This window comes from Rhinolophus sinicus, chromosome 1 (assembly GCF_057876585.1).
Source record: "Rhinolophus sinicus isolate RSI-liver-muscle chromosome 1, RSI-T2T, whole genome shotgun sequence".
Classification (NCBI taxonomy): domain Eukaryota; kingdom Metazoa; phylum Chordata; class Mammalia; order Chiroptera; family Rhinolophidae; genus Rhinolophus; species Rhinolophus sinicus.
The window spans coordinates 111612223-111634673 of NC_142501.1; the positions used below are offsets into that span (position 1 = coordinate 111612223).

At 35.2% G+C, this 22451-nt stretch overlaps 1 protein-coding gene across 4 annotated transcripts in view; it reads right to left on the reverse strand.

Annotated features, from left to right (window-relative positions):
- The window catches only part of UPF2 (UPF2 regulator of nonsense mediated mRNA decay), a 96976-nt gene that overhangs the window by 47022 nt on the left and 27503 nt on the right, over positions 1-22451 (reverse strand). For 3 of the 4 annotated variants that reach the window (XM_074324984.2, XM_074324982.2, XM_088802348.1), the window contains exons 6-8: positions 16476-16628; positions 15299-15402; positions 10645-10730 (exon numbers count right to left, since the gene is read on the reverse strand). In XM_074324984.2, the coding sequence (XP_074181085.1) occupies positions 10645-10730; positions 15299-15402; positions 16476-16628 (343 nt within the window). The remainder of the gene's footprint in view (positions 1-10644; positions 10731-15298; positions 15403-16475; positions 16629-22451) is intronic. The other variant, XM_019710276.3, reaches the window with a different exon arrangement.

Here is a 22451-nt window from a genome sequence, read left to right on the forward strand (position 1 = left end):
CCCCAAAAGAAAGGTATAACATATACACCTATTTATTTTAAAGTAAAACAGTGTGTGCTATCCATTCAGGCTCCCATCAGTGAACTAACAACACAGGTGTTTTCAACTTCAACAGGAATTTAAAAAATAGTTTAAGGATTCCTTGGAAGATCTGAATTTTTTAAAGCCTTTTCAGGTCGTTAGAAATTCTGGTTTTTGTTTCTTTTGGAACTGGCCACAGGGAAGTTAGATATTCCATTTTCTCATAATCCTCTACCCATTAAACTCAACAAATCTTTCTCCAGCTAACAAGTTCCTAGAATTCCTCTTTTCCATTATACTTTTACAGTCAAATATAGTTTATGCTAAATGTTATCCTGCCCCATTTAAATCTTCAAGTTCTGTGACTCTTCATTCATTACTTCACAAAATAAAATCCCTTATGTTGTAAATGATGTAATAAATAATGTTTTTCCAATGTAGCCCTGTGTAAGTGTGCATTTGTTTTTTCTACCTTCCTAGAAATGCAAGCCTGAAATGGAATGAAGTGCTAAATGCTATACTGAGCCCATTAAAGTTATTAAAACATAAAATATTTTAAGCAACACAAAGAAGAAATTTGTTAAAATTTAAGCTAGATATATAATTTTATTTGACTTTTCTGAAAGTCAACTAGAAAATAAACTTATATCCTTCCTTTGACAACTAAACTTTACAATCTTCTAAGAGTGAGAATTATTTTACCAATAGTTTATGAGTGAACCATTTAAAAAAATGTTTTTTCCTTACACAATAAAACCTTGCTTATATTTTCAAGGTTTCCTGAACCACACATTTAAATATCCCTCTAGCAGTTAATGATCATCAATTTGGTAAACATCCAGACACTAATGATAATAGCAAGAATGTAGAAAGGAACACATATTTGTTATAGGGTGGGGTTGAGGGTGGCGGGGAGGAATTCTTTCTTAAAAATAATTTTTATTGACTTTATTGGGGTGACACTGGTTAGTAAAATTATATAGGTTTCAAGTGTACATTGCTATAATAAATACATCATCTATATATTGCATTGTGTGCTCACCACCCAGAGTCAGTTCTCCTTCCATCACCATATATTTGACCCCCTTTACCTTCCTCTACCACCCTGACTCCCCTCTGGAAAAAGGAATTCTTCAAGGTTTTTATCTCATAATCAATCCGCTTTCTAAAAGAAATGTCCAGTTTTCTTCTCTCTTTAAAATCTAAAGAATTTAACTTGAAAGTTATTAATTTTATGTGTGTTCAAAAATGCCTAGGAAAAAATGAATGCAAGAGAACACTCTTACCACTCAATTAAAGAATACAAAGGATTTTCTTCATAGGAAACACTAAACCAGATGATGATTCAAAAAAAACGAAATATAATAAACAAAAAGACTGGGGTCATTTACTCTGAAATCAACATCCAAATGCTGAGGACTTTTTTCACAATGTTGATGTTCCCAGTACAACAGTGACACCAAGTGGTACAACCACTAACATATTTCCAACAACCTCACTTTTCACAGTTCCGGATTTAGCAAGCCGGAGGAAGTCCAATCAGAAAGACTCACAAAAACTCCAGCAAACTCGTCTACAAGCTGGATCGGGACAAGCTGTTCAAGAATTAAGTGAAGCCCTTCACCTCTAAAGAGGATCGTGTTGATATTAATCTTAAGAGACTGTAAATATCCATCTGCTAAAATGTGGCTACGTACGTAGGCTTCAAAGTCACTAAACCAACACCAGATTTGTCTGTATTTAAAACAAGGAAGGAAGAGATTCTCCCGTACGTTCCCTGGCCTGACTGACTACACTCAGAAGTTAGCGTAGCTGAGGGAGCCTATTAAGGTATTAGGAGTGTTCTAATCTAGATATATATGTATATTTAAGATGTAAACACTTTATGTGAAATTTCAATTATGTGTGTATTGTTATACTACAAATTAACTAGGAAATGATATGTAAATATCCAATTAAGGGAAATTCTACATTTCATTTCTGTGGAGTCCCTCAAATTAATAAGCTGAGAAATGTAATTCCAGCCTGTTGAGATTATTTTAACCACTATTTATTTAGTAAAGGAAGAAGACAACTGAATGTTAAAACACTGCTTTAGATCAGATCTTTAATAATTGTAAAGATGGACTAAATCAAATTTTACAACTTGTACTGCAAATGATACCAAGAAAGTAAAAAGATAACTTCATAAAATCAGAGAAAATATCTGCAAACTGTATCTAAGGTACATGCACAAAGAATATATAAAGAACTCTTACAATTTAATAAACGAACACAATTAAAAAGGAGGCAAAGGATTTAAACAGACGTTTCTCCACAGAAGATATAGAAACAATAAGCACATGAAAAGATGCTCAAAATCATCAGCCATAAGGGAATTGCAAATTAAAACCACAATGAGATACCACTTCATACCCACTAGAATGGCTACAAGCAAAATGAGACAATAAAGGTGTTGGCAAAGATGTGGAGAAATCAGAACCCTCAATCAGAAGTGTTGGGAATGTAAAATGGTACAGCCACTGTGAAAAACAGTTTGGCAATTACAAAAATGTTAAACAGAGTTACCATAAGACATAGCAATTCCACTCCTAGATATACACCCAAGAGAACTGAAAACATACCTATACGAAAACGTGTACACAAAGTCATAGCAGCATTATTCATAATAGCTGAAAAAACAGAAGCAACCCAAATGTCCATCAACTGATAAGTGGGTAAAATGTGGTATATTTACACAATGGAATATTATTCAGCCTTAAAAAAGAATTTGAATACAGGCTACAACATGAATGAATCTTGAAAACATTATACTAAGTGAAAGAAGTCAGGCACAAAAGGCCATATTATTGTATGATTTCATTTACACAAAATATCCAGAATAGGCAAATCCAAAGAGACTGAAAGTAGATTAGTGGTTTCTTAGGGAGTGGGAGGGTAGGCAGAGAGGAAACGGGATTGACTGCTAATGGATATAAGCTTTCTTTCGGGGGATAAAAATGTTTTAAAATTTGATTGTAGTGACGGTTGCACATATTTAGAACACTGAATTATATACTTCAAATGAGTGAACGGTATGGTACATGAATTATAACTCAATAAAGCTGGGGTTTTTTTAAAAAAGAAAGAATTGTAAAGAACCTTAAGAGGTATCTAGTTTAGTGCTTCCTAAGCCAAACTATACAGACTAGGTAAGATACCTTAATTCTCTATCACAGAGTATTTACATACAAGTATAAAACCTTTGGTTCCTCATAGACATTCAAGTAACTATCAAATAATTCATTCTGGCTTTGTTAGCACATTTTTTGGTCAGCTCAAGCTGAATGAGCTGGACAGATGGAGAAGGAAATCCTGCCCACAGAATAAAGACACTCAATACCGTGTTTCCCCGAAAATAAGACCTAGCCGGACAATCAGCTCTAATGAGTCTTTTGGAGCAAAAATTAATATAAGACCCGGTATTATATTATATATTATATTTTACATTATAGCTTATATTTTATATATTAGTTACATTATATTACATTATATTATATTATATTATATTATATTATATTATATATTATATTACATTATATGATATTATACCTGGTCTTATATTACAGTAAAATAAGACCAGGTCTTATATTAATTTTTGCCCCAAAAGATACACTAGAGCTGATTGTCCAGCTAGGTCTTATTTTCGGGGAAACACGATAAGATTCGTGTCCTTTGGGGAGGTTGGGTGGGTGAGAGAAAAGCCACACAGAGGGAGGGGCACCTTACTAACAACTCCTACAGGGTCTAGGCGGGCCTGAGCAACAATGAAGCTAGGAGAAAGCAGGAACCAAAGGCAGCTGCCTGCCCCTGAATCCAGAGGGCTCACAGAGTAACCCGCTACCCCTAACACTACCTAACTGGCTACCTAGGAGAATATTCTAGCCTGCTGTTCGCTCTAGACCCAATCTCTTTTTCCCTTCTTACCTCTCCCCTTGAGACTGATAGCCTTCTCTTGGATTCAAAGGGTGGAGAAAGGTTTGTGAGTATATGGGGACGTGCAGAAAGGAAATGAGAAATAAAAGGAGAGGGCTGCGGCACGTGACTACTATCTTTCTACTCCAGTCTCCCTAAGGAGCGAGCTATAATCCTCAGGGAAAACCAAATCTTGTAGGTATGGTAGAAAGATACATCAGGGTTAAGGATAAAAGACTTCCAAAATTAAAGGCTTTTCTGATCAATGAAAATGTACAACCAACTAGGAAACATCAACCTAGTCTAAGACTCTCCCAAATGTGCCATTTTACAGATGTGTAAACACAGGCCTTGGATTATCTAAACACTGATATCTCTAGAAAAGACTAGAGAGCACTTTTTACAATAGAAAAGTATGCAAATTAGATATCTGCTTTTATACATATTAGTTTTTATATAATTCAGCTGATTTGAAATGTATACAAAACACAGAAATGCCAGTAAAGAGTAACAGTCAATGTTACTTATAAATTCTAGCCTCAAACAGACTGTCCTTTGCCAGTCAAACCATAACGAGTATTTATTGTTTTCAGTGAGGTAACTTACTAAAGAAATAAACAACTCTCTGTGAGTATTTCTGACGCTAAGGCAGTAGTGCTAACTCAGTGCTCCACGTGCTTCTTCCCATTTTCAAATGTTCTTATCCTGGCCAGTGGGCTAAGAGTAAAAATGAGGTGTCACCTCTTGTCCAAGGTCCCTAGGAATGAGCTGGCTTCACACACTGTCTTCCCAGGCTATGGCAACCCTGGAAGTTGTGGCAGCTATGTAAGATAACATTGTAAACTTCATTTTCAGAGGAATTAAGAGATATGTAGTTTTTAAATACAAATGTTGCAGAAGGTTAGACTGAAGCTGCCAAATCAGTCCAGATTCGGTGCATTAAGTGAGGTGATAGCAGAAGCCACATGTAAAAAGTCAACAGAGAACTAATGGGGCAGATTTTCAAAATGTACTATATTTATTTATTATTATTAACCACAATTATTTTTAAAATAAAAAGAAGCAAAAAAGGAAAGGAAAAAATTCCCTTAAAACTTACCAAAGTTCACCAGAAAAATGAAATATATGAAAATTCTGGCCAAATATTTTGCCACGATTATAAAAATACTAAATGAATCCTGAAAGAAGAAATGAGGAAGGGAGACCCAGGGAGAACAGACTGCAGAATGCTGAACAAGAGGCAGAGGATGGAAAAAGAAGACACTGAGAAAGTGATTCGAGAGAGTATGATAGAAAAGTCAGTCAGTCAACATATGCATAACTGGAGTACCTAAAAAGGAAAACCAAAACAAGACAACGGGACAAATATTTAAAGATATTTAAAGAAAATCAGGAAAACTTCCCCGAAGTATTTCACAGGAACACTGAAAGGGCATGGACAATCATGGCAATGATCAACACCAAGGCTAGCTATCCTAGCCAAGTTACTGGATTTATTAGACAAAGAATTATTTGGGCAGCCACATAAATAAACAAATCAATTACAGAGAGGAAAAAGAATAAAAAGCAGGCTGGCCTCAGCTTTCTCCACAGTAATACCAAATGCCAGATGACCCTGGGGTAATACCCACCAGACATTTAAGGGGAAAAGGTATGAGCCATGGATCCAATAACCAGCTAAGCTGTCCTTCAAGTAAAAAGTCCAGACACATTATTCTGAACATACAAGAACTCAAGGGATATTTTTTCCCAAGAATTGTTCTTGAGAAAATTATTAGACGATGAACTTCAGCAAACCAACAGGTAACCAGGGAAACCAAACAGGACTAGCAGGGAACATGGAATATTTTAAACTGTATAACTAAGATAAAAACAACTGAGGGGTTAGAGTGACAAATCAGAATGTCAATGTTACATTCCCTATTAGGCTATGTTATCAACATAAAAATAAAACAAAGGGAGGGTGAATGGAAAAGAAGATGGGAAGTCAACTCTGCTGCTTGCCTGTGTGTAATGCTAGAAGTTCAATATCATTCAAGGCTGACAAATCAAATAATACAAATATAAGCACATTTAAGAGCAGAAATGGAAAACATTAAGATAACATTACTGACTAATATCAGATGGGTGAAGAGGGGGGTGAGAAGAGAGGAAGAAGGGGACATGGGCTATTTTATCATTACTTATGGTAGGAAACAATGAGATTGTCTAAACAAATGATCATTAAGGAAACCTATAATCATAAAAGTAAATACTAAAACAAATATACAAACCTTCCTAAAGTCAGAAAACACGTATACCCACACATGTATACTAAATGAGACAATACAAACAGAACATATAATAAAAGACTTAAAAAAGTAAAACCAAAAAGACAAATAATATAACAGAACTCACACTAACCTCATCTGCCTTAGCAAAAATGTAAAAGCCTAACTTACTTATAAGAAAAATATTTTCATAATGGGTCTCAAAGTAAAATTCAATTCAATGATATACAAAGAGACTCAAGTAAAATAAAATGATTCTAAAAGACTAAATATAAAAGGGCAAAAGTATACCAAAAATACATATATACAAATAAAAAGACAGCAGAAATCATAATCGTAATACCAGGTAAGGTAGTATTAAGACCAAAAAAGCATTAAATAAGACAAAGAAGAACACTTTATAATGATAAAAGGTGCAATTCCCAATGAGATATGTCTTATCTTCCAACCAAATAGTACAATAGTAATAGTCAGAAAGCTGAAATCGTAGTAGTTACCAGGAAAAACAACACACATCAACAGTAGCAGTCTTCAATTAACATCTCAACCAATGACTCCTAATCAAGCAGGCAAAAGAGGTCAAGAAAACGGAAGACCTTAATAAAATAGCTAATAATGTAAACCTATCTGATAATACATTTAACTCTGCACCATAAAAACAAAGAATGTAACCTTGTTAAAATATACTCATGAAACGTTCATAAAAATTGACTATATAATAGACCACAAAGTAAATTTCAAAAAAAAATTCCAAAAAGTAAAAAGAGTAGACAGTATTATTCTCTAATTACAGTGCAATAAAAATATAAATTATTAACCATGTCAGAAAACAAATGCCCCACTACCCAGAAATTTCAAATCTCTCTCAAATATCTCCTTAGGTAACAAAGAAAATAGAAACTTAAATTGGAGAATTTCTTGAAAACATAAAAATAGAAATCACCACATGTCAAAACAAAAAGATACAGCGAAAACCATGCTCAGAGGACAATTATTAAATGCCAAAAAAGGAACAAAATGAATGAAAGAAACCAAAAAAGGAGAAATTTAACAAAGATAAAAGCCAAAAACGAGTAAGAAAATAGTAAAACAGCAGAATAAGTACATAAATAATAAGTCCAGAGATTTTTTTTTGGTTTAAAAAAAACTAAAATGGATAAACCACTAGTTAAAATATCAAGAAGAGAAAGGGGGAAATACAAATATAGTGTTGTTTGTAATGGCAAAGACTGGACTATCCAAAATGGTTAAATATAGTACACTCATTAATAGAACAAGGGACATCTTTATGTACTGATGTGAAAAGCTCTCCAAGATATAATGTTAAGTAAAAACAGTGAAGTTAAGAATAGGTACAGTAAGTTGCCCTTGTTTAAGAAAACATTATATAACAATTTACAATGGCATTTTCTTATACCAGATGCAAAAGAAACTTTGGAAGGATACACAAGACTCAAGACGGTGGTTTCCCACTGGGAGGAGTGGGAACTGGGCAGACAGGGAAGACGAGTACAGGAAGGATACTTTCCAGCACAGAATCTTTTATACTTTCAGGTTTTGAGCCCTGTGAATACATTACTTATTTTTCAAAATAAAATGTTAAATTTGCATATGACCATCATTAACTCATCAAATGTTTTCCAGCACTTAAGTGTGTACCAAACACTACACTCAGTGTTGGAGATGCACAACATGAAAAGATCTAGTCCTCTCTTTTAGAGTGTATAATTTTTACAGTTTAGTGGGGATACAGGCCACAAACCAACATTTTTTATGATGTGATATAATGTGCGTCATTCTTCATATGAATACATGTTGAAAGTGCTCCAAAAGAGTACCTATATTTACATAAGGGAAACAAGGATGGTTGTTCAGAGAAGACAGCTCTGATACTAAGACTGAAGGGGTGAGCCAGAGATTTTCAGAAAAAGAAAGGATATCCCAGATACAGCAGAAAACAAAGGCCTGGAAGTAGAGAGCAAAGGGTAGTCGAGCAATCATTACAAACTAGGGTTTTGCAAGAGGAAGAGTGGCTAGCTAGAATTAATACTGAATAAGTTGAAAGGGGCTAGATAAGAAAGGGCGTCACGTTACGTTGTCAGGCGTTGCTCGAAGTGCTGGGATAAAAAAATAAACGTGGCCTCCTTCCTGAAGCTTCTTCTACGGTATAGGTCAATGTCCAGGGAAACCAACAAAGAAGTTTTGCAGTAGTTTGATGCCGTGACCTTTCATGTTTCTGGCTTTTGCACATACTGTTGCCTGTATCAGAAATGCTCTCTCTACATTCCTCCCCCATCCCGAGTCTAGCTAATTCCTTTCTCAGGACCCAGATTAAACGCCCCTTGTTCCAGGCAGCCTTTTCTTTCCTAGGACTAAATCAATCAGTTCCACTTGCTATATACTTCAAATGCTGTAACTGGTCTTGGTAACTGCACTTCTAATTCCTTGTCTTCCTCTCCAAGCTGTAACCTGTCTGAATACAAGAGCCACATCTGTCTTGCTCAACACTCTCTCCAGCACTAATCACGAGTACACAGTAAACCCTTCAGGAATTAGTCAATGAATGAAAAAATTGTAGAACATTATCTCTCCTGATCTCTCAGGCTGATGATAAGAAACTTAAATTATTATATTTATACATTTCAGATATATAAGACTATCTGGTCTCTTCATGGCTCCAAAATGCTATACATTTATTTTAAGTACCTGTATCTTTATTTTTTTTCTCTCCTCTCAAACCATAAATTGTTACTTTCTACTATTTTTAAGTCCACTTTTTCTAGCAGATTCCAACTACTTCTAATGTGCCATTATCTGCTGAGCTAAAAGCAGATAAATTCAGTTATAAAGACTACAAATATTGGCATAAAACGGATAATAGCACATGGGTCTCGAGGACTTTTTTTTTTTTTTTGGACAGGGAGCAGGCCGTGGTGGAGTGGGATGGAATGGGAATACAGAGAGACAAGATGCTCTTTTATAAGTAAACTACTTAAATATCATTGCATGATTTCCTTTGTTAACAAAGCCTTTTTTTTCTTTTTGCTAACTGTAGTTTACTCTCTGTTATACAATTCCAGATAATTGTTACACACCTTTAATCATTCAAATAAACAGTTGAAAATAATTATGAAAGTAACCATTCCATTGTATAAGGTAAAGAAAAGCATCACTTGAAAAAAATTGATCCAAGGTAATGAGGAAAAAGATATTTCAGTTTTCATCAATGCAAGGTTAACATCTTTTCCCATTTACAAATTACATGAAAGTGGAATGTGTCTCACAATCAAAACCTTAAAATTTGCAAGTTTCTTCTTTCTTAGTTGTACATAACATAACGATACATCTCATAATTGATGGCACCTTACGTTTAATGAAATGCAGTATATAATTTTATGTAAAATATTCATCTTTTTTACTTTCTCAACTAGATGATTCTTAATTATCTACTCATATTAGCACATTCCATCTGTTTTGCCTCACTAAAATGAAAAATCAAATGCTCATATTAATGATGCTGACAGGCGATAAACACCAATACGAAAAAAATAAAGTAGTGATTTGGTTTCACTGAGAAATTTTACCATTAAGAGACATTGGACCTCTACCAATCAATGGACCAAATTAAAATCTAGCTTTAAGAAATCTTTAGTGAAATCCCTCAGAATCCGTATCTTTTGGGGAAAGTATCTATCTTAGCTGTACTGTATGTAATCAACATAATAGTTAACTAAATTCTTTAATTATTTATTGTTGAATAAACAGAAATGAGTCTTCTCCAGGTTCCTAAGGTGAATAGTCTATGAGGTCCTGAAATATGCAGGCGAAGTAGGAATTTTAATTTAGTATAATTTAGAGCATTAGAATTCTCTAAAAGCATTATGTAACTAACTGAATATGCTTCTTGAATTACTAGCAACACTCACAATCACTAATGTGACTTCCAATTCTAAACCATAATAACTAACAAAAAAACTTAAAAATTTTCATTTAAATACAACTGCAAATATTAGATACACTCAATTACTCTGACATTTACACAAAATAAAAACTCTCCAAAAAACTTATATACCATATATTATTTTTTCTCTTCAGAGGCAAAAGTGTAAACCAATTGCTTCTAGCAATGATTAAGTCATTATTTTAATTGTCACTATTAATCTTAAAACATTTTCTCTTAAAATAACAGAAAAGCAACAAAAGAAATATTTCCACTTAGAGCTAATGAAAAAAAGAACAAAAATCAACAAGAAACAAGCTTTAGAAAATATGCTAATAATAATGTCTGTTGACAAGAGATATTTTTAAAGAGGTAATTAAATAAAAGCTTTGATCTTACAATTATAATCATCACTGCAGAGTAAAAACATTAACAAATTACTCTTTTTTTAATACTTACCTTTGTCTGGGAACTATAAAGAGGGCCCGGACCAACTTCTTCCTATTTGCTTTTGTGTTCATGTTCATGCAAAAATCCATTGCTGCCTATAGGAGAAAAAGCAAAATTTTTTCTTAACAAAAATCTTGATTTAGTCACTGAAAGCAGAAACACTGGATTTTACAATGGGTTTCTACTTGTTCCTCAACATTTCAAAAAGGCTTTGAAATACTAGCATTGTAAGCATATCCCAAACTATAAGATCACTAAACTGAAATTCCTCTCTCCTTATATAGCTCAAAATATGTGTTTTACAAACTTTTTAATTGCAACCTAGTGTTAGAAACAGAACTTTGAAAGCGTGAAGTGAAGAACATGAGATGTTTGGCAAATGATTATATGAAATGTACAATCAATGCCTTTGATCTCTTTAAATTCAAGTAAATCAATGTTAATATCAAGGAAGTTTTCTGACAGAATTAGAAAGCAGCAAGAACAGTTACCAGGAGCCAGGAAAACTACCAAGGCTAATAAGGACAATTAAAAAGGAATAAGGATGAACTAGGTATGAGAGACAGGCACAGATTCTTCCCAGGAATGTGGAAGAGTTAACTGCATCGACACTGACTTTAAAGGTTTAGTGTTGACAATGATGTTTGGTAACTTTCAAGAAACCACATCACAGGACTATAGTAAATATTCATAATTGTCGTTAAATATAGCAATCCACCATTCTATATTTTAATAACAAAAATATGTTCAATATTTCATCAATATGTCTAACATCAAATGTAAGTGTAAAAGAAAAGCTAGGAGAGGTGTATGTTCTGGGAGACAATTGGAAAAAAAAAAAAAGTAACTGATATTTTTTAAATACAGGTGTGTATGTTTTTTAAAGTTAAAAAGTTTCAACATACTTGGTTTAAGAAAATAACAAGTTTAAGTTATACTTTAAGGAATAAACTATTATCAAATATCCTTTTGAGTTTCTCAAATATTTTCCTTCTACAGGTTCACAGGATTATTTTATCATCAATCTCAATCTTTAGGTAGATTTCTGGGTCAGATGTAAATAAAAGACTGTCAGATTTTCCTGAACTATGAAGGATTTCTACTTCTCACCTCCCATTTGAGTAAAACTGTTGATGAAATAAATACCACAAGATGTTGACGGGCTCACACTGAAAGTGTTCACCAAGATTAGATTTCTCACCATTAGTCCAGAGATTAACGTTAGTTAGTGTCACTGAAGTTGATCTACAAACCCCCCACTGCTAAACACAACTGGGTTTAAAATATATATATTAAATCAAGCGAGTAAAATCAATTTAAATTTTTTTCTACTTATAAAGGGAATACAATAAATGTTATTGAAGTTTACACTTTATAACAGTAAAGCTTATTATAGCTAATTAGAATAACAGAAAAACTGAAAATATACTCAAGTTCCTTTAAGCAATTCACTCATAATGAAACACTGAAAAATTCTGAACCTAATAATAACAATCTCAAAGGTCATGTAGTCAGAAAAGAAAATCGGCAAAAACTAGAAAACTTTTCTCACACACATACACATACACCCCCAAAAAACAACAACAAAAATAGCTCTCAAATCAACATTTTTAAAAAATAGGGTATTAAGAAAAATTTTAAATGGCTAATAAATGGCCTATGTTTCAACATAATTAGGAAACATAAAAAGTACTTCAATAACTATTTTATAACATTATCCTTTAAAATACATATGTACTTTGCATAATCTAAATAAATGTTATAAAAATAGACAAATCAATAAACACCTTCCCTACCATAATAATAAAAGGTCAGTTAGATGGCAAAAAAACCCAAAAACTAATGTTCAAAACTCTCCACAGATTAGGAATTTGTAAAACATATCAAGGCCTGGTACACACGGTAGGGGTTCAATAAATATGTAGAATAAATGAATAAAAGACTACATGAGTGGGAAAACTGCCAGAATTAATAAATCTGAGGAAATTAAAAAAGAAAAACAAGTCTCACATGTATATTAATTCTTAGATTTAACCAGTCCTGCCCTGTGGGTAGAAAAGGAAGCAAAGGAATCGCTATGGTGTTGTCTGTCTGCCTGGATTACAACTGCTGCTTCACAACTCAATAAGCAGTTTTTTTTAAAACTTGTTTCAAAACATTTTAGGTAATGAAAGAGAGTTCAACAACCATTTTTTATTTTATTAAGTAAAATTCTTCTGATCATCAAATGCATGCAGAAACACGCATTACCGTAAATGACACTGGGTTTATATATTGTTATATAATTAATGAATTCAAAGAATTCTTAGATTTTTCTACCTATTTCCCAAATACTTTTCCCTTTTAAGCCATTCGGACCTTTGCCAACATAAATTGAAGAAATTTCTTTGATGAGGAAGCTGACTCTCAGAGGAACCCACTGGAGTCCAACAGGGAAGAGTGGCCCCCTGTTTTTCATCTGGCCCTCAGAAAGCTAATTCAGAATTTGATATGTGGTCATCAGTGGCAACCGTTCTTAATACTGAGCTGGGCACTAAAGGATACTTTCCAATAAAGATTCACAACAATATTGTTACTAATATTCAAAACTGATAGGATCCTTCCCACCTTCAGCTTCCATTACAGTACTCAAAATGAGTGGGGGTGGGGCAGCATTGCTCAGGTATCTCTTTCATCCTGTTTATATCCAATGAATGCACGAAAATTTAGCAAGGGAGAGGTTCAATCATATCGTAAACTTGCAAAAATAAGCAATTGTTTAAGAGGTGGTTTCTGCTATATTTTATAGAAGAAGAGACCATCTCTTAAGAAAACAAATCTGTAATTACTGTCTCTGAAAACAACACATAGATCTAATCACTGCTAGAAGTAAGCCAATTTGGAATTAAGAGTTTGAAGCCTGTCTGATTATATGAATAGTTACTGAAATACATCTAAGTTATTTGAAGCAGAGCTAAACAAGCTTAAAGTCGAAAAATAAGCTAACTTCTGTAGTTCTCTACAGGAGACCTCAAAGCATTATGGGGAAAAAAGATAAAAGATTACATTATACTTTGACAAAAATATGGCCGAAAGCAATAATTTTCAAACTTTGGATTTCAAGAGCCTTTCATGCTCTTAGAAATTATCAAGGACCAGAAAGAACTTCATTTATGTGGATTACATTTATTGGTATTTACTATATTAGAAATAAAACTGAGAACCTTTAAACATACTCATTCAATAAAAATACCAATAAACAGATAAGTTAATATTTTTCGGAAATAACTATTTTTCTAAATGAACAAAAAATTAGTGACAGAAGAGTGGCACTCTTTTAGAAGACAGCTGGATTCTCATATCTATTTATGTCTTCAATCTGCTGTGATATGTTGTGTTGGATGAGGTATGTGAAGAAAATCCAGCTTCACACATACATACAGCTGGAAAAAGGAAATGCATTTTAACATCCTTGTCAGGATTTATAGGTATTTTCTGATACTACACAAAAACTTGACAAGTGGTAGTTTCTTAAGGGTTAGGTGAAATGTGGAATCTGAAGCCATATCAATCAACTTCTCATGTTGTTAGTGTAAAATCCATCTTGCACTTTGGCTCTGTAACACCCAAGCAAGATTTTGTTATCACTGTACTGGTCATTTAGAACAATGGTTCACTGAACTATGCAGATCTTCCAAAAACATACATAACAATTTAAAATTACACTATTGAATATCACCACCAATCCCATCAGAGAAGTCTCATCAATAAAGTCTCTTCAGAAAAGAACAGGGAGCTGTCAAGTTTATGGTGGTAGATGTAAATTTTCCAAAATTTTAATTTTTGATTGAAAATTCAAATGTGTTCATCAGCAATAAATACTTCGTTGTTTTTCTTAAAGTGAGAGGCTCACCTTGTTCATGTTAGAAAAACCTGCTAAATACCCAAGTTTGAATAACCACAGTTTGTCCACCAGCTCTTTCAAGTAAAACTGGTATTTTATGAAAAAAGCAACTAGTTCAGCTTGCAACTCAAACACAAGTGGTTTTTCTCAGGACAGCAGTGAGACAGCAGAAGTGCTTTACATGTCCTTCCCTTTTCATCAGGTTAAAAGCACGTGCACTCAAAGGTTGAAATGAAGTAGTATCTCTCATTTTTATGGATTCATCAAGGAGATTCTTAAGTCAAAGCAGCAATATTCTTTTCACTGCAAATGCATGGCAGTGAAGTTAACAGGGCTATTAGTACAGTTTGCTACCACTGCACTTTGATTTGTGCAAAGTCCTAATGTCAAAAACAGTGAAAAAGGGGAAAAAAAATCCTTAAAATTAGTATAAAAAGAGTTTTGACCTTATAGACCCCCTGAAGGTGCCTTGGAAGACACGAGGAATCTACAGAGCATACTTTTAAGAATTTCTGATCTATTTTCTAAACTGTAGGGTCCCTATGTAAATAGGAGAGGTGTCACGCCAACAGGATTCTAGAGACAGTTCCACTTCCCCCCAAAAAAACCCTATCAATTGGCTCTAATTTTATGTGTTTATTTTGGATTCCCATATAAGATCCCATTTGAAGAAATGATTCATTCTATGGCTAAAATAGTCCAAAAATCAGAGACATTCCTAATTAGAGCTATCCTACACGATCTATATGCTTGAGCAAAGTTACACAGAGACAATCATACCTTGTCTATCAGATCTCTGTTGACACAGTTGGGCAATTGCTGGAGGAAAGCATCTACTATGAGCTTGAGATGAGATCCGGTGCTGGCTTCTTCATCCTCTTGTTCTAACATAAAATCAGTTTTTAAATAGGTTAAAAATATAGAGACAATATAAAGTTAAAAACAGCCAATTACTAGTTATTTGGGAAATAGATAATCTAGAGTACTTTTCTTACCCATGAAAAAATGAAGCATATTTAAAGAATATTACTCTAGAAAGTTTGGGGATCTCTAGAATCACAACCTCGGGTTACTCCAATCTTTCAGATATCCACTCTAAAAAGGCAAACGTCTACACTGGACACAAAAATCTGAATCATAAGTTACATGTAGTTTTTATAGTACAGCTGTTATTTTTATCTGCCGCGCATCCCTTCCCACAAGGCTTCAATTAACAGCACCTCACTGCTCTCCTTTGAAGGCAATCCCTGGGGTTCTGATGGGGAAGGGTGCTGGCAGGTCACAGCACATCACACTCCCCTCAGCCACAGGTAAAGCATGCCGGACCAGCCAAGCGCTTCCATGACACTTATAGACAGACAGTGGGAGAGAATCTCTCTTTTCTTTGATGTCACTAGCTGGTATGATTTGAGCCTGGGGCAGCCTGTAGCCCTGCCCACCCTCCCTTCATGACATGGAGAAAGAGAATCTGCAGTAGGAAACAATGAAGCCAACAGAAAGAAAAGCAATACTGACAGGAGATATCCTTCTAAATAAAGAATCCTAACTAATAAAACTAACAATGTAGTATTTTTTAATTAGTAAATACAAAACATTACTCAATTACAATATCACAGCTGAACTCATACTAGTAGTTGTCTTTTATCTTGCAACCATTTTAGAATAACTTTCAAAAGCATTTATGTTAAGATTGTAAAGATTATGTCATAGAATTAAAATAAATTCAGAATAATGCTAGGAAGTAGAAAAGTATAAGAAATATTTATTAAGATATTTATAAATATTTATAGAACTTATAGTCACATAATATGAAGCATACAATGTTTCTGTTCTAAATCAAATTCCAAAAAAGTGATGGCATGGAAACAAAAAAAAAACCCAGGAATTAAAGAGAAAGATCCCTAGAGCTTTGTGTACAAAAACTAACCAAAATTAAAACTGGCAAAAGAGTGCGTACCTTGCTCATCAAGAAGTTTCTTTGTAAGATCTTCAGCTTCATCCGTACTCTCTAGCTCCAAGGTGTCATCATTAATTTCTAGGTTCTCCAACTCAAGTTCCAAATCATCAGGATTTGATACCTCCTTGTTATCCTTAGATTCTTTTGCCTCTGCTTGAAAACAAAGAATCAGTATCTCTGAATTAAAAGTCATACTGAAATCTTGCTACAAAAAAATTGATAAGGATTCACAAAATGTGCATCATTTGTCTTAGAATCCACATGTTTATCTGGCAACATTTGAGTATAAATTTAATGTACACTCATATTCAGATTTTATAAAATAACATTATGCTCACTGAGAACCAAGACCCTTTGATTCTGTATGCTATCTGTTCCCCGAAGGAATGAATGGATGGATGCAAAGGATGGATGGAGACATACACAGCATGAGGATCTGTCATAAAGTGAAGGGGAAGTAAAGTTGATTAGATAAAGTGAACTCAGATTAAGGAGGGTCTCAAACTCCAAGATGACGAGTTCAGACTTTTTCTTTTACACAGTATGACCTTTGCTGGGTCATGAGAACATTTAAATGTGACAGATGAAGATTAACTTACCAACAATATATAAGATAAATCAGAAAGATAGGAAAGACTAGATGTAGAAAGACCAATTAGGAAAACATCCTAGATTAGAGGAAACAAAAAAATTCAACAAAACAAAATAGCCAGGAATTGGTAAAAGGTTAAATGGGAAAGATAAAAAAGGAGGAACTGAACTTGATTCAACAAGATTGGGATAATGTTGATAATTATTGCTGGGTGATAGGTAATTGCCAGTTCACTATACTAGCCTTACTTTTATATTTGAAAATTTTCGTTTAAGTAAAAAACAAAACTCCTCAGTTCACGAACTTATGCTTAAAAGAGTGGTGAAGTTATGGTATAAGAGACTGAAACTTACATTTTTCAGCCTCACCTTCTCTCAGTCTTCTAAATCTCATAATTTCTGCACTGAAAGCAGAAATGTTTTTTTGTTTGTTTGTTTTTTTATTGGGGAATGTTGGGGAACTGTGTTTTTCGAAGGCCCATCAGCTCCAAGTCAAGTCGTTGTCCTTCAATCCAGTGGAGGGCGCAGCTCAGCTACAAGTCCAGTCACTGTTTTCAATCTTTAGTTGCGGGGGGCGCAGCCCACCATCCCATGCAGGATTCCTGGCAACCTTGTTGTTAAGAGCTCGTGCTCTAACCAACTGAGCCATCTGGCCGCTCCAGAAAGCAGAATTGTTTTACTGATACGTGATACCATACCATAATTGAGAGAATCAAAACTAACTACTATGGATTGGTTTTGCTGCTTCTACATGGAGACAGATTACTATTTTCTCATTCATTCTTTCTTTCATTCAACTATCATTGAAATTGTTACTGTAATACATGCTAAGTACTATTCTAAGCACCAAGGATACTGCGTTTCCCCGAAAATAAGACCTAGTCAGACAATCAGCTCTAATGCATCTTTTGGAGCAAAAATTAATATAAGAACCAGTCTTATTTTACTATAAGACTGGGTATAATATAATAAATATAATGTAATATACTATAATATAATAATATAATACCGGGACTTATATTAATTTTTGCTCCAAAAGACGCATTAGAGCTGATTGTCCCGCGAGATCTTATTTTCGGGGAAACGCGGTACAACTTTGTACCAGACAAAACCTTGCCTGTATGGTTCACACACTCAATCTCCAGTGTTCCCTGATGTCTGGTTCAAAAACCAACATTTACTGATTAGCTACTATGTATTCAGAACTATGCTGAACATTCAAAAAAAGTTTAAAATGTGACCTGTGTTCTCAAGAAATGTACAATATAGCTGAGGAAAATAAACTAATATGTACTTGGGAGTCAAGTGCGATATGGTGAGGAGAGCGCTACAAGCAGAAAATAGAGCAATGGATGAAGGCAGTGAGGCAAGATGACTGGCTATTACAGAAACTGAAAAGGAGGAAAAAGTCAGGGTAATGTAGTAACAAATACAATTGGAGAGGAAGACCCGAACCGAATTAGGCAAGGTCTTTGAGACAACGTGAAGAGGTTTACATTATATTTGAAAGAAATGTAAAGCCATTAAGATATTAGATAGGAGAGTAAAATTAATTTTTCAGAATGCATAGAGGAAGCAAGAGCAAATGCAGAGCAGCCAGATAGGAGGTACCGTAACCCAGGTTAAGAGATGACGGTAGCTTAGATTAGAATGGTAGCAGTAAAGATAAAGCAAACCTGAGATACATTTAAGAGATACATAGATTAACTAGATTTGATTACTAAACTGACTACTACTCCTCTTCCATTGGACCCTGGGAAACACTGACATTTAAAAGAGCAAATGAAACTGGAAGCCCAAGATAAGTAGAAAGAAAAATCAGGAGGGTTTAGTACCACAGAAGCCCTGGGAAGAAAATGCCCCAAGCAGTAAACTGTGTTAAATGGCTGGAAAAAGCAAATGAGACAAAGATTGGAACTGCCCTGGACGGTATAGCAACATGAAAGTAATTGGCAACTTGGGCAAAAAGAGTTTCAGGGTAGAGGTGGGATTGGAGCCAGACTGGAGTGGTTTGAAGAACGAGGAAGCAATAAAGTGAAGACTCCCACTATAGCCAATTCTTTCAAGAGAACTGCTTTAAAAAAGAGAGAAGACAGTAGCTAGAAAGGGATGGGAGGCCCAGGGGGACTCCAAGTATTCAGTTTGTTTTCTCAAGATGAGAAAATGTTTGTATACTGAGGTCAGGATCCAGTAGAGATGGGGGGGGGGGGGGAAACTGATACTAAAGATATACAAAAAGGATAATGGATTACACAGCATTCAGGAGAAACAGTGAGTCAAGATTCAGAGTAAGACGGACTGGCCTTTAATAGAAGGCATACAAGTTGACCATAACACCCAGGGAAAAAACATTCTACAACATTCTACAAGGCAGGTGGGTTTATAAAGAAGGGGCACAAGGTTGAGGGAGTTCTGTCTGATGGCTTCCATATTCTCTATTAAGTATTGTATCTGGCATCTTCTGCTAAGGAGGTGTCATGCAGGGAGTCACGCAGGGTCTCTGGTCCCACTCCCCACATAAGAACGCAGGACATGGTGAGGCCAAAAAGGAACACCCACGGAGCCATAGACAGGGGAGTCATACCACTATAGTCTGGCTGGCGGCTGGGTTGGAGACACAGGAAGCAGGAGTCATACTATCCACAACCTGCCATCCGTTTGTCTCTGCCAACCAACCAACCTCACTTGTTAGCTGCAATCCGCCATGCTAACTGCAATCTGCTCTTGCTAGCTCAGCCACCATCTTCTTGCTAGCCCCCATTTTTCTGCTGGCGTAGCCACAGCAGTTATATTAGTGGCCAATGGCTCACTGGTTACAGCTGATGGCCAACTAGCCACAACTGATGGCCATCCAATCACAGTTGATGGCCATTTACTACCTGAGCCAGCACCTTTCCACGTGAGGCCAAGAGCCTGGAAACTGCACTCTTGGCTCTGTCCCCACAGGAGGGAAGCAGAATAAAAACTGGAGAAAGAATGAGAATGTGTTGTGGAACGTGGGCAAATGAGTTGAGAACAGAAATGCTGTCAGGTTCCCAGGCAGTGTTCAGGACCTGACTAAGGCTGATGACCATGAATTTATAAGCTACCAGCCTACCTAGCTGATCATCTCCAGGAAAGCACGACAGTTTGGATACAGAAATCAGTAAGCTGGGTGGCTGAGTTCATCCAAGGTTGAACTTGACAAGCAGATGTGAATGATGGACAGAGGGCAGAAGAATGTACAAGAGAGATACTAAAGATGTGCTATACCAGAAAGCAATCTAGAAGAGGATGGCCCGCCCCCATGGCTCTTGTCAAAATCCACACCAAGCTTCAAAGTCCGTGACGAAGGTCCATCCATTTCTTCTCGGGTTTGATCTGCTCTCCAGCCGTGTGCACTGCCTCCACTGTCTTAACCGCCACAGTACTTTGTACTGTTCTTATAGCCCACTCCTACCTTACTGTGTGGCCCTGGCTGCCCATCACTAATGTGACTGTAAGTGCACAGATCCTATGCTCGTATGTCTCTCCTGTGGCACTAAGTACATTATCTCACAAGATAATGTAGAGGCCCTAAACCCACTTACTGAAAAAGAAACAAGTATTAGGACCCTTCAAGTAAGTCAATCTTGCATGATGATAATACGGAAAAATCTACACATGGCAGAAACCATATAACTTTTTCAAATCCTTAAAAGTGGAAAAAATACGGGGGTGACTAAAGTTTTAGGAGCTAGTTCTCACTAGGGCTTCAACAGCACCTGAGGAAATGCCCTTTTTAACATTTTAACTAAAAAAGCTGGGTAGCAGATATCTAAAATAACTATTTTATATGTACTACTCCCTATACTTTTTGAAATACCTAAAATATCTCACTACTACTCTTCATAAAACATTAATTTACCTTAAGGTGAAAATATATTTGCAATCAACCAAGAGGTTTTAACATTTTCAGAGCACACACGGGCCTCTTGTAAGGCTCTCCCCATAGGATGACTCTACTACCTTTTTCACAAAAACAGCAAACTTTTAAGGTTCAGTGTATTTTAACTTAGGTTTTGAAGAAGAATGTTATACGTATACTATTCTTCTAATTAGTATCCTAACAAGTACCACCCCACTCATTTCAATATATATAGCATATGTTTTAAATGTTTTAAACAGCACAAAACTAATTTTTAAAAAAAATTCAGTTAGGTTATTATACTAAACAAAATAAATCAGACAGAACGAGTTGAGAACCATATGATTTCACTGATATGTGGGACATAAAACTGAAGGTGACAAAGGACAAGACAAGCAAATAAAGAAACAAAAACTCATAGACACAGACAATAGTTTACTGGTTACCACAGGGTAAGGGGGGAGGGGGGTGGTAGAAGAGGGTAAAGGGGGTCAAATATATGGTGATGGAAGGAGAACTGACTCTGGGTGGTGAACACACAATGTGAGATATAGATGACGTATTACAGAATTGTACACCTGAAACCTATGTAACTTTACTAACCATTGTCACCCCAGTAAACTCTAATAAAAAAAATTAAGTTAAAAACCTTTGTGTTTGGGTGATAGTGATGTGTCTGTCAGTGAGGATTCATGGACTGTAACGAATGCACCCCGTGGGGGGGGTGGTGACAGTGGGGAAGGCTGTGCCTGTGTGGGGCAGTGCATAGACAGGAATTCTGTACTTTCCACTTAACCTTGCTGTGAAGCTAAAACTGCTCTAAAAAGTAAAGTCTACACTAAAATAAAAACCATTTTGTATATCAAAGGAAATTATCAAGAAAGTAAAAATACAGTTTTTAGAATGGGAGAAAATATTTGCAAATCATATATTTGATTAGGGTTTGGTATCCAGACTAGATACAAAATTCTTACAATAAAAAGAAAACCCAATTAAAAAATGGGTAAAGGACATAAATAGGCATTTCCACAAAGAAGATGAAAAGATGTTCAACAGCACTAGTCATTAGGAAAATGAGTATAGGATAGCTATAATCAAAAAGAAAACTGGCCAATAGCAAGTGCTGGAGAATATGTGGAGAAACTGGAATCCTTGTACACTGCTGGAGAGGATATAAAATGGTTCAACCACTGTAGAAAACAGTTTGGCAGTTTCTCAAAAAGTTAAACATATGACCCCACAATTCTTCTCCTAGGTGTATACTCAACAAATTGAAAACAGGGACTCCAGTACATATTCATAGCAGCACTCTTCAGAATGTTTCCACAAACTGTGGAAACAGTCAAAAGTCCACTAATGGATGACTGATAAACTGTGGTATGCACACACAATGAAATATAATTCAGCCATTAAAAGGAATGGAGTACTTATAAATGTACAATGTGGATGTACCTTCAAAACATGATGCTAAATGAAAACATATACAAGAGATCACACAG